General features: G+C 48.9%; 1 protein-coding gene across 1 annotated transcript in view; it reads right to left on the bottom strand.

The window, feature by feature from the left end:
• Positions 1-14,846, bottom strand: part of GRIK4 (glutamate ionotropic receptor kainate type subunit 4) — a 307,625-nt gene that overhangs the window by 25,426 nt on the left and 267,353 nt on the right. Inside the window, exons 13-14 of the mRNA XM_032640427.1 lie at positions 5,383-5,492; positions 1,635-1,808 (exon numbers count right to left, since the gene is read on the bottom strand). Of these exons, the coding sequence (XP_032496318.1) occupies positions 1,635-1,808; positions 5,383-5,492 (284 nt within the window). The remainder of the gene's footprint in view (positions 1-1,634; positions 1,809-5,382; positions 5,493-14,846) is intronic.

Genomic DNA, 14,846 nt, shown 5'->3' on the forward strand with positions numbered 1-14,846 from the left:
CCGTCACCTTTGCTCACAAAGCAAATCATGCCCACTCTCCCTCCAGAGGGGCCAGTGGAGGCTTGCTCCTGGGTGAAAGGGGCATTATCATTGTGAAGCTGGCATTCTCGGCAACGTGGCATTTTCCGTTGCTTGCTCTGGGTGAGGGTGCCACGGTAGGCCACGATGGCCCTGTTTTCTGACCTCCCGCCCCCCAGGGAGCCAACCTAACTGAGGCCCTGATTTTATAACCAAGAATTCCAAGAGGCAGAGGGGTGCACCAACACCCCTGGGTCGGGCTGGGAAGGGCGGAGCCTCGCTTCCACAGACGCTCTGGAGCAGCGTAACCGAGCCACCTGGGGCCAGCTATTTACAGCCTGCAGGACAGGTGGTTCCCCTCAGCACCCGGGTGGACTTTCGCTGGAGCAGGGAATTCCTGGGGGTGGGAGCTGACAGGTGGAGGCAGCAGGCAATGGAGCCCTACGTGCAGCACATGGGAACAAGCACCTCTGGAAGGAAAAGCCCAAGCAGAATGGGATCAGAATCTGCCTCTGACCTCTCATCTGTGGGTTTCTGCCCAGATTTCCTGGATTTTGAGGGAGCTCTGTGGCTGTGCCTGACAAGACCATCCTTTCTGCCAGGGAACGCGAGACCCAGCTCTCCACAGTGATCCGCTCAGTGACTCCTGGGCACAACCTGATAATGGGTGAGCACCTTGCCCCAAGGGTTTAAATCCTACTGTATCAGTCCCAGCTGTGTTCCCACCTGCCGATGAGCCCCAGTCCAGTGGCTCCTAGGTAACTGTCCAGGTCCCGCACTGTCCCCAGCACCCATGCCCCTTTCCTTTTCCTCTGGCTTACACGGGCTGAGAAGGAGAGGAGCGAATGAAGGTTGTAAGTCCTATAAGCTGTGACGCCAAACCTGACAGTGGGTTTTTAAGTGAGGATGGGAAACTTGCCTTTCAACACTACATCGGTATTTCATTTCCCCCCATAATGGCCTAATAGCAATGATTAGTCCAAACATTTATGTAGCACTTCCAAATTTTCAGAGAACTTTCCCACACATTAAATCATTCCACCATGTTCCTTTTGCCCTGCCAAGAGGAGAAGAGAGCTCCAGGAAGAGGCTGGCTGACTGTCCGTGTAGACCATGATGGCAACTTGCTCCCTGAGGTCCTGTCCAACTCCGAGCTACTAACAGCTTGCGTTTTCCCACACCTGCTAAGGTGGACAGGTCCGGCAGGCCCCCAGAGCCAGGTGCAGAGGGGCAAAGCTCCAGAAAGCTGCTGGAGGGGGCGTGGGCTTGGATTTCTCCCGCAGGGACGTCCTGCTACATGCTTACATTTGCATAAATCTGCATATGTGTTCACAGGCCCTGCCTCTCAACCTCTGGTCGTTTTCAGGTCAGGAAGTTATAACTGCTTTGCTGTGGGCCGTCAAGGCATTTTCTCACTCGGTCTCCTTTCCTGCCTTGGCTCCCCTCTGCATCTAGACCTCCAAGGCAGAGAACAGAGAAGGAGGAAAGATGGCACAAAGCGCACCCAGCCACTGCCCCCAAACCCTCTGAGCTGGCAGAGGCTGTCCTAGGGCAGAGCTGAGGTTCCTGCCTACCGGAAGCTGGATCAGGGCTCATCGGAGGACCCAGGATCTTACCAGACGCCACTGACGCAGCGGGTGGATAAGGCGCGAGGCGCGATGGTGGAGCCCTGCTGCATGAAGCCCCCGACCGGAAACCAGAGGCTGTTGCCGAGGGAGTACTGATTCACCAGGAGGTTGCACCGGCCCTGGGCACACGGGTGGGGTGTGTACCACTCGTAGGGCGTCAACCTGTGAAAGAAAGGGACACATACCAGTGCTGCGGAGGGTGGGCGTGAAGGAAGGGGTGCTGAGGGTGTGAGGGCGCTCCCCTGCCTGGCCTTGCCCCGAGACCTTGGTAGCTGGCCTGTGGCCTTGGCTAAGCCCCTCCCCTCTAAGGGACTTGGGTGTTTCCCCTGAAAAATGAGAAAGCTGGACTATGTTGGCAGTTTTGGAACTGTTTTTCTTTAATCAAAGAAACGTTTTAATTTTTTCAAAATAAATCAAGTCACAGAATAGACGGCTGGGAATTGCTTGTTCTGCCTCCTTCAGTTCCCCAAAGTGACCAAAGAGAGACCCTACAGCCCCACGGAGCCATGGCTTGAAAGCCGTCGGCCTAGAGTAGTAATTCTCAAACTTTAACTGACAACAGAAACACCAAGAGGGCTTGGGAGAGCACAGATCGCGGCAAAAGCGTCTGATTCGGTACATCGGGTTGAGGTCTAGAATCTGCAAGTGCCTAGCTGATGTGGATGCCACTAGTCCAGGGACCACACTTTGTGAACCACTGGCCCAGATGGTCCCTCAGGCACAGGCCCTGGTTCTCAACACTCTCTGTGTTTCAGACTCACCTGGGAGCTTTTTTTTTTTTTTTTTTTTTTTTTTTGCGGTACGCGGGCCTCTCACTGTTGTGGCCTCTCCCGTTGCGGAGCACAGACTCCGGACGCGCAGGCTCAGCGGCCATGGCTCACGGGCCCACATGGATCTTCCCAGACCAGGGCACGAACCTGTGTCCCCTGCAGCGGCAGGCGGACTCTCAACCACTGCGCCACCAGGGAAGCCCTGGGAACTTTTGAAATAATGCCAATACCTGGATTCCACACCCAGAGGTTCTGATTTAATTTGTTCAGGTAAGGCCTGGATATCAGCATTTTTAGGGCTCCCCAGCAGAGCATGATGGGCACACGGGGCTGAGAAGGGTGGCGCTCCCTCCCGCTGTCGCTCGCAGCCTCAGGCTGGCCTCTCTCTCCCAGCGGTACCTCTAATGCCCTTTCTTCCTGCCCACCAGACACATGCTCTCCCTCTTCCGCCCCAGCCTGTCTCCCACACAAAGCCTTCCAGCTCTGATGTGAGAGACGCGTCTGGGCGTGTGCTGAGCAGAGCAGGGCAGGTCTGCCTCTTCACAGGGTGTTACCATCATCCCCGGCCTTCCCTTCAGCCTAGAGCGCATGTGCCATGCTGCAGGGCTGGCCCACATTCCCATCGCTGCCGCCTGTTCCCGAATACGAGGCCAATGTGCCATCGCTGGCCCCTGCCCCAAGATGTGCCCCTCCTCTTCGTGGCCTGCGGGGCCGGCTTGTACCCGTGGTGCCTCACCTCGGTGGTTCCCAAGCCTACGGGCCATTGGAAGTGAGCTTCAAAAATACAGATTTCCAGGCCTCATCCCTAGAGATTTGGAGACGATCAGACATAGAAATTCAGGTTTTTTAAAGCTCCTTGTGTGACTGTGGTATCAGCTGGCTTGGGAACGGCTGCCTTAGAGCAGTGGTTTTCAAATATCTTTTCACCTCTAAAATCTTACCCGGAAGTACAATATATAAGAGAAAAGTGGAGCTGGTCTGAATGAAGAGCTGTCTGTCCAGCCTCTGGCTGTCCAGCCTCTTCACACCGCCCCTCCACGTCTCTGTAAACTTCCAGGAGCCTCCACGCTCGGGGAACCCTGTCTGAAAGCCACTACCTTGGGCCAGATTACCCTACGCTCAGATATTATGTATATAGGATATTATAGATATCTGTATATATAGGATGTATGATCAGACCTTTTGTACAGTTTCTTCTTGGTTAATCCTTTTGTTAATTCTGGATCCTAGGGGGCAGTGTGTGCATGTGTGTGTGTGTTTGTGTGTGTGTGTGTTTGTGTGTATGTGTAGGGCAGAGAAGAGGGGCTGTTTAAGCCCCCAGGGCTGATTGAAAAGCTTCAGGCTGTGGCAGGGGTGGTGAAGCAGCCGTGTGTGTGTGTGTGTGTGTGTGTGTGTGTGTGTGTGCGCGCGTGTGTGTGTGTCTGGTAAGCAAGCCCTAAGACCATTTGCAGGCCTCCGAGGTCACCTGAGAGCCATGGCTTACTACACACAGGGGCTCAATCAAAGGGAGCAAGAGCGAACTGCAGGGCAGCGGAGACAGGACTCAGGCAGACAGTTCCGTTTGAGCAGCCGCAGGCAGTGCGGCCAAGTGCAGAGGGGAAGCCTCGCCAGTCGACACGGACGACAGATACTTGACAGTGGCAATGCCTACAGGCCCGGGGTGGGGGGCGGTGGTGCCCGAGTGCCAAAGCATCAGCAGCCTTTGAAGACGACCAGGTTGTAAGCAAGGCCTTTCCCTGTTTGGTTGGATCTCATGGGCCAGGGAGGACTTCCTGAACTTGGCTTTGATCTCCACTGGAAGAGGCTCAGACTGAGTGATTCAATGCCTCTCGGGCAGGCTGGGAACTGCCCCGGGGTTTGGAACCCCGCAGTTCCTTGAGGCTCCATCTTCTAACCGGAGGGAGCACAGTCTCCCCTCAAGCACTGAATAGACATGCTCTTGGGGAAGACCCCACCCCAGAGAGGTGGAATGTTCACTACAGAATCATCGGGCCCTGCTACTGTGGCCCCGAGGCAAAGGAGACCGCTGGACCAGAGCCACTGTCAGCCCTTTAGAAGCTCCTCCAGGGTGGTGAGCTGAGCGCTGGGTGGGAATCGGGGATCTGAGTGAATGACCCTGAGCCACAAGAGCTTGTTCTGCTTCTGGAGAGTCAGCTGGCTCTCCTGAAGCCCAGGCTGGTCCAACCGAGCCTCAGAGAGAAACAACCCTCTCTGTGCCTCTTGCTGGGATGCTCCTCGGCTTCTTCCGTAGGCCCAGGGACAGTCTCTGGTTTCCAGGGGTGGGGGCAGGGGTGCTGGTTCTCTCCCCAGCCCCTGATCTGGACCATTTGTCTCAACTCAGCACTGCTTGCCAATGCTTCTGTCCTGCCCCCCTGCTGTCAGCCGCCCTCCACAGTCCCCATTCAACAAGGCAGCTGTGTTTTCACGGACAGACTCGGGCTGGGGAAGGGCCAGGCCCTCTGCAGAGGAGGCCTCCGTCGCCTGTGCCACCGAGGCCTCCAGTCCCCCACCCCAGATTCGCAGGCTCTGCTTCTTGTCATTCAGCACTTTGTAGCAGATCCTGGCAAGGACGGATGCCAGGGCTGCCAAAGGCTCGGAGCTTAATCAGAGTGATCTTCCTGCCACCTTCCTCCCCTCCTCTCTCTCCCAAAGCTCCTACACAAGCAGGCGGGCTGGAGACTGGGGAACTAGAGGGGTAAGAGGCAGGGGCGCAGAAGCAAATTCGGACAAGCTCGCCTGTCTTCTTTGCGCATAGTAGGGGATGTGGGCAAAGACGGATGGATGGGCAGTGCCAGGTCAACAGCTGGGCAGAGTGGTTCAGGTCCTGAGTCCCTCTCCCGTCCCTCTGGTTTGGCACCAAGGGCTTCTCAACCCACCGTTCTGCGGCTCCCCACCCCCTCCCATGCAGTTCCCAGAGGTGGACACGAGGTGGCGGTGTGAGGACAGGGAAGGGGAGAGGAGAGTACCGAGCCACTAGGAAGAGGACGCAGCTGACGGCCAGATAGGCTAGAAGCATGAAGAGCCAGACACCAGGAGAAAAAGGGTCCAGGAAGGAGAAATAGCCGGGTCTGCGGCCCTGGAAATGGAAATAAAAACAAGATTCACCGTCTACATTCAGTCTGCATGGCCCTTGGGAAGGGCAGCGCAGGGCAGAGGGGATGGTGACCTGGGTCTGGCCCCAGATTGCATTGCCTTGGGTTATGGGTGATTGGTTTAAATGACACAGGGCTGAAGGTGTAGAGGGGGCTGCTCTGAAACACTTACCCAGCCCTGATCTCAGAAGATGAAACAAAAGAACAGCCGGGGGCCCTCGTTACTTCCTAGGATGAAGGAGGCTCTGTGCTGGGCAAGCAGAACAGCCCTCAGTGCCCCTTATGTGCTGTCCCCACATCCTCCAGGGGCAGTGTGTTTGGGCTCTGAAGCATTTTTGAACTGTTGATGTCTGCGGTGGTGGATGGAACGCTAGCCCCCCACTCAGACACTCACCTCTTTCTCGTGAGGATGCTAATATGACAGGCATCCTTGGTTTATTTGTTTGCAGTGTGATCTCACGCGCAGTGAGACCTTCTCAAACCGGTGCTGTGAGGCCCAGATTCTTATTTTCATTGTATTAGGGAAGAAATCAAAGCCCAGGGCACTCGAGAGATGTGTCCAAGGTTATAGGGCTAATCAGTAGAAGAGCTGGGACTCAAATGCATGCTTCCTGACACAAAGCCCAGGGCTGGTACCATGATGCTGTGGGAAAAATGTTTGTCCCCAGCACAGGGATGTGCTTGACTAGAGTCATGGGAGCCAAAGGATGGAGCCAGGAACAGAGAGCTGAGGACCAAGCTCCAGGGCATTTTCTGTAGGAAAGTGAGATAGAATGAGAAGGAAGGAGCTCCAGAACCTGGTCCCAGTCTTCAGCTGTGTGGTCTCCGGCAAGTGCACACCCCCCTTCAGCCTCCGTTGGAGCTGGACTAGATCAAAGGTGACACTCTGGTGACCTGCAGCCCACAGACAACTTGTTTGTTTACCTGCAGTGCTTACCCATTTTGATTAACTGCCAACATTAAATGATTGGGAGATTTCACATAAAAATCCAGATTTCTGGCTTAAAAAATGGGCGATCTGGCAACACTGGGCCTAATTCTCAACCAGCTGGAGCTGAGTGGCGGCTGCCCAGTCAAGACAGGGCCCCTTTCTGCAGCTCCCCACGGCTGCCTTGGTCTTGCATCAGGCTTACTTCTCCCATTTACTATGAAACCGCTGGACTAGATGCTCCCTAAAGACCATTCTAAATTGAAAATGATATGATTTTATGATTCCAGGAATCTAGGAAGTCCATGGATAGGGCAGAAAATCAGTATTAAGCTCAGGGGTTCTACAAACATGTAAACTTTCAAGCTCAAGTGTATATGAGTCACAGCACAGCCTACCGTCACTAACAAGGTATATGTCACTTTTATACTGGGGTCCCCAGAAACACAAAGGGCAGCTGCCTATGCCAGTACTGATCTCAACCAGCTTTCTGGGCTTTCGTTATCCAAGGACAGCCAGACCATGGAGCCCATGCTGAGAAACTCTGGGTAACAATAGCTCTCCCAATGCAGCATCTAAGGTGCGGGGGAGACAACGCTGCATGGTCCCCTTGTATTCGAACAGCTCCAGTCGTGGGTGATTTTCCACTTCTCTTCTGGTGGGCTTTCCATCCCTTCCCAGAAAGCCAGTAGGCAAATTCCCAAAGCACTTGGGAGTACAGTTTTTACACTCCCATCTGGGGACACAGTCCGGAGGGTACAGAGTGAAGAAGTCAAAGCTTATCCTCTGCCAATGGGGCACCTGTTCTTGGGCCCTTCATCAGTGTGACAGTGACCCCTTGGGTGGTCTGTCTGAAACTGGTTTTCTCTCCCAATAAGGCTGAGACCAGGGAACTGCTCTCTGATGCCAATTGCAAGTACTCTGCCTTATGTGCATTCATGCTTGAGTTGCACAGAACACCCAGGTGATTGACTGGGAAAATAAAACAACTTGAGGGACAAAGCCCAGTAAGCAAGGGAACAGGAGAGAAATGGGGAGTGGGCCCTTTAAGTATGTCTGGTCCTATCACTATGTAAATTCTCTAACAGGAAGGACTCAAGAGCAGCAGAGTTAGTCATTCTTGTGTCCATCACGGGCTAACCATGTCTTTGTCTTCATCCTAAGAGCCAATGGCAGACAAAGGAAGACAAAGAGTGAGTCCAGAAGGGGGAAGAAGGCCCTCATGGTGCATATACACCTTCTGCGCATGGGCCACTCCTGGGGTCCTTCTATCCCCCAGAGCTTCTCTGGGCAGACGGACATGAATTCTACGCCCATCGCTCATGACTATTTCACTCTGTGTCTCCCAGTTGAGAGATATCCAAGAGAAAAAAATCTTTCATTGTAGCTTTCTGAATCTGAAACCCCATTAGATGCTCGATGTCAGAAATCTATACCTGATTATATCACAACAAGTGAAATTGAGGAAAATGACAGCACTATTTAAAGCTGCCATATTTGGTTATGGGTGATAAGAAATGATGCACAGCCATGGGAAAAATTCCTGGAGACTCAAGTTATAAAACATAGAACATCACACAAACAAGGATCAAGACATAAACAGAGCTCCATTGGAAACGTATCAGTCACGTTGGCAAGGCAACATCTGATTCCACTTGTGATTGACTGACGCCAACCAGAAGAGCAAGGAATGGGCAGTCATTTGAGATTTGGGTCTGAGCTCGCACAGCCTAGGCTTGGGCTGAGCCCAAGCTGTTTTTCTGATGCCAAAGAGAAGTATGTTACTTGTAAGGCTCTGACCGCCTATCTTTTTTTTTTTTTTTTCTATGCAGTTGCTTTTGACTGCTTCCTTCCCCAAAGACATCTGAGTACTGGTGCTTGGGGCAAATCAGGTGTCACATGCCACAGGCATTTCTTCCTAGTAATAGATTTTCCTTAACCCAAAGGATGTATGACGGTGATGCTCTTCTTCTGAAGAACTCAAAATGCTTCACTATGTTCTCTTGATTTCAGTACCCAGTTCTCCATATTGACAGATGGAAGAACTGCGACCCATGGAGATTAAGCGCCTTGCTCAAGTCACTGGTGATGGCTTCAATTTCTCTGGTGCTCATTTGTCAAGCTGTGCCATAGGGATGCCATGCTCTCCTTCTTTCAAATGGCAGCTGTACCGCGTCTCCCTGTCCTTTTTATCTTTGCAATTTGCTCCAATAAACTCCTTAATTAATCCCATGCCTTCTTCCCAATACCAACAGAATCCCAACCTACTCAATCTCACCCCCTTAAAGTACTCTAAACATCATTTATTTATACCCATCATCATTTATGATGATTCTGTTGCATTTATAGGCATTTGTATTGATTTATACATGTCTCTGTTGACTACAGGTTGGGCTGGTTCCTTCTGGCGAATACAACCACTTTGAAGGTAGATAACTTGTTATATATAGTCTCTGCCCCAAATGTCTATGACAGATCAAGTCCTGCAGATGGGGTGGAAAATTAGATGGCACCGAAATGAAAACTGGTTCCTTGACTTTTGTACTGTCCACCTCAGAGACAATGATGCTTCAGACTGACCACATCAGAGCCAGCATCATTGATGCCATCTGATGGTGAAAGAGACTGGGCTGGTCACCAAATGATCACAATCCCTGCATGGTGAGGCCCTTTGAATGTTAGCAGTGGAGCTGTCCATGGAGCTATGAAGTGGTACTAATCTCCCCTTGCCTGTTGAAAATTCCTCTTATCCATAAAGAAAATCTGTGAACTCACTGATACTTCCTTCTCTAGGTACTAGAAGAAATGACATTATAGTAAGGAAGTAATTGCTTTCCCAGAGTCTGAAGCCAAATGCATAAGGACACCAGAGCCAGGTAATGCAGGGCAGGTAGTGAATTAAAACACAGACTCTGGAGTCAGCCCGCCCAGGATTGAATCCTGGCTGTGCCACGTACAATTATGTGTTGCTGTGCAAGTTGCTTCACCTCTCTGGGTCTCCATTTCCTCTTTTGTAACATGGGGGTAGTAATAAAACCTACCTCATGGGTTGTTTTAACACACAGTAAGTGCTATAGAAGTGTTTGCTCCCCCTCTGTCTAATGGTAGCCACGAGTGAAGGGGGTGCAGGGAGATGGTATATGACAAAAGAGGGAACTTCCTTTTATATTGACTCTCCCTCAGTGGACAAGAAATACTCTTTTCTGTCCTATAGGAGCACATGCTAAAGATGCTTGGAGGGAGAATGCCGTCTGGCCACAGTTGCTTTCCATAGCTCCTAGAGTTTCCACGGGTAATAACACATAAATCATGAGGGTTCCCCCAGGGCTCTCCAGGGAAGCGATTAGGGTAATACCAGGCTCTCTTCTGGAAGGCTGGCCCTTAGAAGCTGGTGATTGCAATCTTTGGAACTCAGTTCCACCTCAGCCTTCCCCAAAAAGTCAAGACAGAGTGGCTCAGATGTGCAGCAGGTTCTGCTGTGTCTATGTAAGGGCTGTGCACCCTCATCCCCATTTCCTACACACAAACCAGTGATAACAACTCTCTTCCTTCCCTGAATCCGCTCCTTCTCCAGCACAGCCAATGACAAAGGCGCATCCTGTCGCCCATGTAGTTTTGCCAGTCTTTAGAACTAAATGGCCATTCATAGAGAGGTTTCTTTCCACTCCTACTTGTCATCAATGGCCAATAAAATACTCTTTAGGGCTAAAGAAAGTGCCAGGAGCCCATGGATAACCTCCCTCAGTGTGTCTGCAGTGGATTTTCTTGATGATACTTTGGTTTAGCACGCACTTCTCACATCCGACTCCAAGAGTAAAAAAGAAGTAAGTAATTAATTCCTTTTCACTTAAAACACCCAGATGGGTTTGTTGCCTAAATAACCCAGATGCTGGCATATCTATTTTCACTTTGCTGATTGGAAATCTGGCAGGAGAAGACCTAAGTTCTAAACCTGGCCCTACCTTGCCTTGCTGAGTGATTCTACGTGAGCCACTCAGCTTCTCTGGTGCTGTTTTCTTCTTCCAGAAAGTGGGACACCACAATCAACGTGAAGGGGGCGATGTGAGAACTACTAAAGTAATGTTGATAAAATCCTTGAACTTCTTGAGAGTGGAGAACTCAATAAATAACGAATATTAACATGATTATACATTCAGGGAACCATATTTCCATTATATGGGCTACCATGTTACTTAGCTTTAAGGAACAGAACTTTATTCATTTTCTGTTTTCTTATAACAGAGTATTAAGCAGTATTAGAAATGATTCACTGGTTTACTTAGCTTTGTTCTCCATTTTCCTAGACAGTCTTTCTGAGATGAAACAGACCTTCTTGAAAAACAACTGATACATCCAGCAAAAATGCCAGGCATTCATTTAATGTTGACATTTATTTCTTGCTCACTTTTTAATCACTGTCTGCTTTGTTTTTTTCTTTTCTTTCTGTTTTTTTTCTTTTTTTTACTTTTGTTTAGAGATAAGACTCTAGCCAAGAGTTAAGAAGAGAAAAAGAACAGAGTGTGAAACTTTCACATTTGCTATTCAAAGGTGGAGCAGGACGTCGGAGGGGAAAATAGTAAACTCACATTTTCAAGGGAGCCTTAGATGTTCTGGCTGGCTTAGGACATTATATGGGATCATAGATAGTATCTTCTGATTGGAAGGGATCTTGAAAGATCACCTAACACATGACCTTGACACAGAGAAATATACCTACTGTACCATAAAGATAGATACTTGGAAATGTATGGACTTGGAGATCGAAAACCTGGGTTCCATGCCACCCCACCATTGCACTCTCTTTCCTCTTTCCACTGCACCACTCGCCACGACTGGCCTCAGAATCCTTCTGTGCAAAATGGGAATCCTACTGCCTGCCTCGGGGGATGGCTGTACTAAACCAGAGACTATGTGAAAGTGCTTCATGAATAAAGAGGTGTTAGTCAACATACAAATATAGTGGACATACACCCAACCTCCTTGAATATATTGACACTGAATTGTTTAAACTTGATTATCCATTTGGGGGCTGTACGTGCCAATGTCAAATCCCAGGTTGGTTTCTGGCACGCTCCGATGAGGCTTTGCTTCAGTAGTCAGTGTGTGCTTGAGGCACACAAACTTTAATATTAATCTGAGCAAAACAGCATTAGGGAAATTGCTGCCGCAGAAAAAAAGACAGAGAGAAAACGACATGATATACTCTAACATCAAATGGGAATGGTTTTGTTTTTCTATGATCTTTTCTCTCCCATTCACAGATATTTGGGAGCTTACAGTATGCATCAATTCTATAGAACTCTGGACTGCAAAATGCATCAATTCGATAAAACCCTGAACTGCAAAATGCCCTTGGGATTACACTGCTATGCTAAATACTGAACTTCTCAATAAGAAGAAATGAGCTAATATGCCAAAAATCAAGAGAGTCTTGAACTTCAGATGTCCAGTCGTTTGACTCCTATCTTTGCAGTACCAGGGGACACCCCAGATTCTAAAGGCTGAATCCTCCATGTATGGCCTGGAAGCTCATCTGGCCCCAGCCGGGGGTTCCCATGCCTTCTCAGGTCGGTGCTATGCTGTCTGTGGTATGTGCAGGCATCAGGGAGGGAGGGAGCAATGGGTTCAGGTGGCCGCCACGACCAGGCCTGAGCACAGGATGGGTCTGAGCTGCCCCAACATCTGTCTCCCCACACTTTTTGTTCTCAAGGCCAATAGGGTAAAGGCCAGAAAGTAAAAAGAAATCTATTTAGGTCACTCATCCTGCTGCCTGGAATACTGGGCCTCCTGGCAGAAGCCAGGCTCCTGGGGGTCAGTGCTGCTCGACCGTGAGCCACCAAGGGAAGTGGTGGTCACTGCCTGCAGAATCAGAGGTCCCTCCCTCCCTCCCCCTTCCTTTCTTCCCTCTGTACTTATCAAGTAAATATCACATGTTTAGGATGAGACATTTTCCATACCAAAAATCATATCATAAAAATTTATGGTCTAATACCATACAATACCACTTATATGTGGAATCTAAAATGTGACACAAATGGACTTATCGACAAAACAGAAACAGACTCACAGACATAGAGAACAGACTTCTGGTTGCCAAGGGGAGGGGGGGCGGGGGAGGGTTGGATCGGGAGTTTGGGATTAGCAGATGCAAACTATTATATATAGAATCGATCAACAACAAAGTCCTATTGTATAGCACAGGGAACTATATTCAGTATCCTGTAATAAACCATAATGGGAAAGAATATGAAAAAGAATATATAGGTACATATGCATAACGGAATCACTTTGCTGTATACCAGAAACTAACACAACATTGTAAATCAACTATACTTCAGTTTTAAAAAATGTATGGTCTGGCAAAAGGGTACCTTCTCCCCAGTGTATCTCCCACTAGGATCTACTTAGGGAGAGAGAGATAAACAAAGAGTAATATAACGCAGCATATAAATGTTATAGAGGTACAGGCAGAGGGCAGCAGCTCAGAGAAAGAAGCAATCAGCTCCATCTAGGGGAGTCACATTTGACAAGCGCCATTTGAGCTGGGTATTAAAGGCTAGGGAAGACCTTGTTAGACAGTTGAGCTGGGTATTAAAGGCTAGGGAAGACCTTGTTAGACAGTTGAGGGACAGGAAGATGAGCGTGAATCCAGATAAGAAGACAGGAAGAGGCTGACATGATGGGAAAAGGAGTGAGCAGTACAGGATGAAGGTGCCTGCAGCAAAGAGATGGAAGTGGAGCAGGAGAGATCGGCTTTTATTCTCCATGCTAAGAAGGTCGGACTTTTTCTCGTAAGTGATGTGTAGCCAGTGAATGATTTTAAGTCGGAAGCTGATATGATGACATTTGTGAAAATAATATAAATAAATAAATAAAATAAAACAACTCTCAGGCTGCAGGATGGATTGAGGATAGATGGTAGTGGGGAGAAGTTCACATACATTTATGAAATGTAATAGCTGGGGGAAGGGATAAATTGGGAATTTGGGATTAATAGATACACACTACTATATAAAAAATAGATAAATAACAAGGACCTACTGTATAGCACAAGGAACTATATTCAACATCTCAACTATACTCAATTACATATATAATTGAATCACTTCGCTGTACACCTGAAACATTATAAACCGACTATACTTCAATAAAAAGTGTAATAACTCACACTTTATTGTACACATGTCAGGCGCTGTTATAAGTGCATTACATATGTATCCTCATTAAGTGTGCATGGCAACCCATTTTTACAGATGAATAAGCTGAGACACAGGTGCCCTGCGACCAGTGAGTGTCAGATCTGGGAATAAACCAGGCAGTCTGGCTCCAGAGTCCATGATTTTCACTCTACTGCTTCCTGGTGAATGCTTACAATAACAGTGGCCCTTTGATGGGGACACAGTAATGGATAAGAAACACCTGCCCTCAAGGAGGATACAGGCCACTGGAATGGCAACAGTTGAGGTTAGAGATGAGGAGAGCCTGAACCAAGGCAGATTAAGCGGAGACAGAGAGGATATCTGAGGACTATTTAGGACGTGAGCGGACCAACTGATCATGTGAGGAAAGATAAGCGATGGACAGCTCAGGTGGCTGGATAGAGATGGCGTTACCTGAGATGGGGCGGAGGAGGGGAGGGAGGAATATACCGAATGAAGTTTGTTTCACTGTTTTTGAGGTGCCTCTGAGATATCCAGGTGGGGATGCCTTAGTAATGTGTTTAAAATATGCTTCTGGAATTTAGGGGAGCAGTCAGGGTTAGATTTATAGATTTGGGAAAGGGTGAGATTATCTAGGCAGAGAATTGGGAGAGTGAGAATAGAAAAGGGCCACGGACATTTAAGAGGCAAACAGAGGGAGAGAGAGAGAGAGAGAGAGAGAGAGAGAGAGGAAGCAACAGAAATGGTGGAAGAGGCAATAATCAGAGAGGCAGGAGGAACAGCGGGAGAAAATGGTGACTTGGATGCTAGGAACAGAGAGAGTTTTAATAAGCGAGAGGGATCTACAGTAACAAATGCCAAAGCCAGGATCCTTAGTCAGCCTCTGAGTGGCAGGGAGTAGAGGTCAAAAGAGCAAAACATCTTTCTGATTTTGGTCCTGGAGATGCCTGGGCAAAAACATTATGCCCCAAGGTTGGGAGGAAGGGAAATATCCCATAATCAACTTGTGGTGATCCACATTCATGAAAGAACCTAGGTAATCTGAGATTGCTGGAAATTCACAAATTATTTCCGGTTATCTTCAGGCTTCAGAGACATACCTGCCACCACTTGTTATCTTGGAAGGTTTTGAAGAATTTCTAACTAGTCATTTATACTTTGTGTTAATTATTTTTACTTTTGCACACAGGTTTGACTATCACCAGACGCTCACTTTTCAGTAACAATCACTCCTGACTCAGGTGACCTCA

Source organism: Phocoena sinus, chromosome 8 (assembly GCF_008692025.1).
Source record: "Phocoena sinus isolate mPhoSin1 chromosome 8, mPhoSin1.pri, whole genome shotgun sequence".
Classification (NCBI taxonomy): Eukaryota; Metazoa; Chordata; class Mammalia; order Artiodactyla; family Phocoenidae; genus Phocoena; species Phocoena sinus.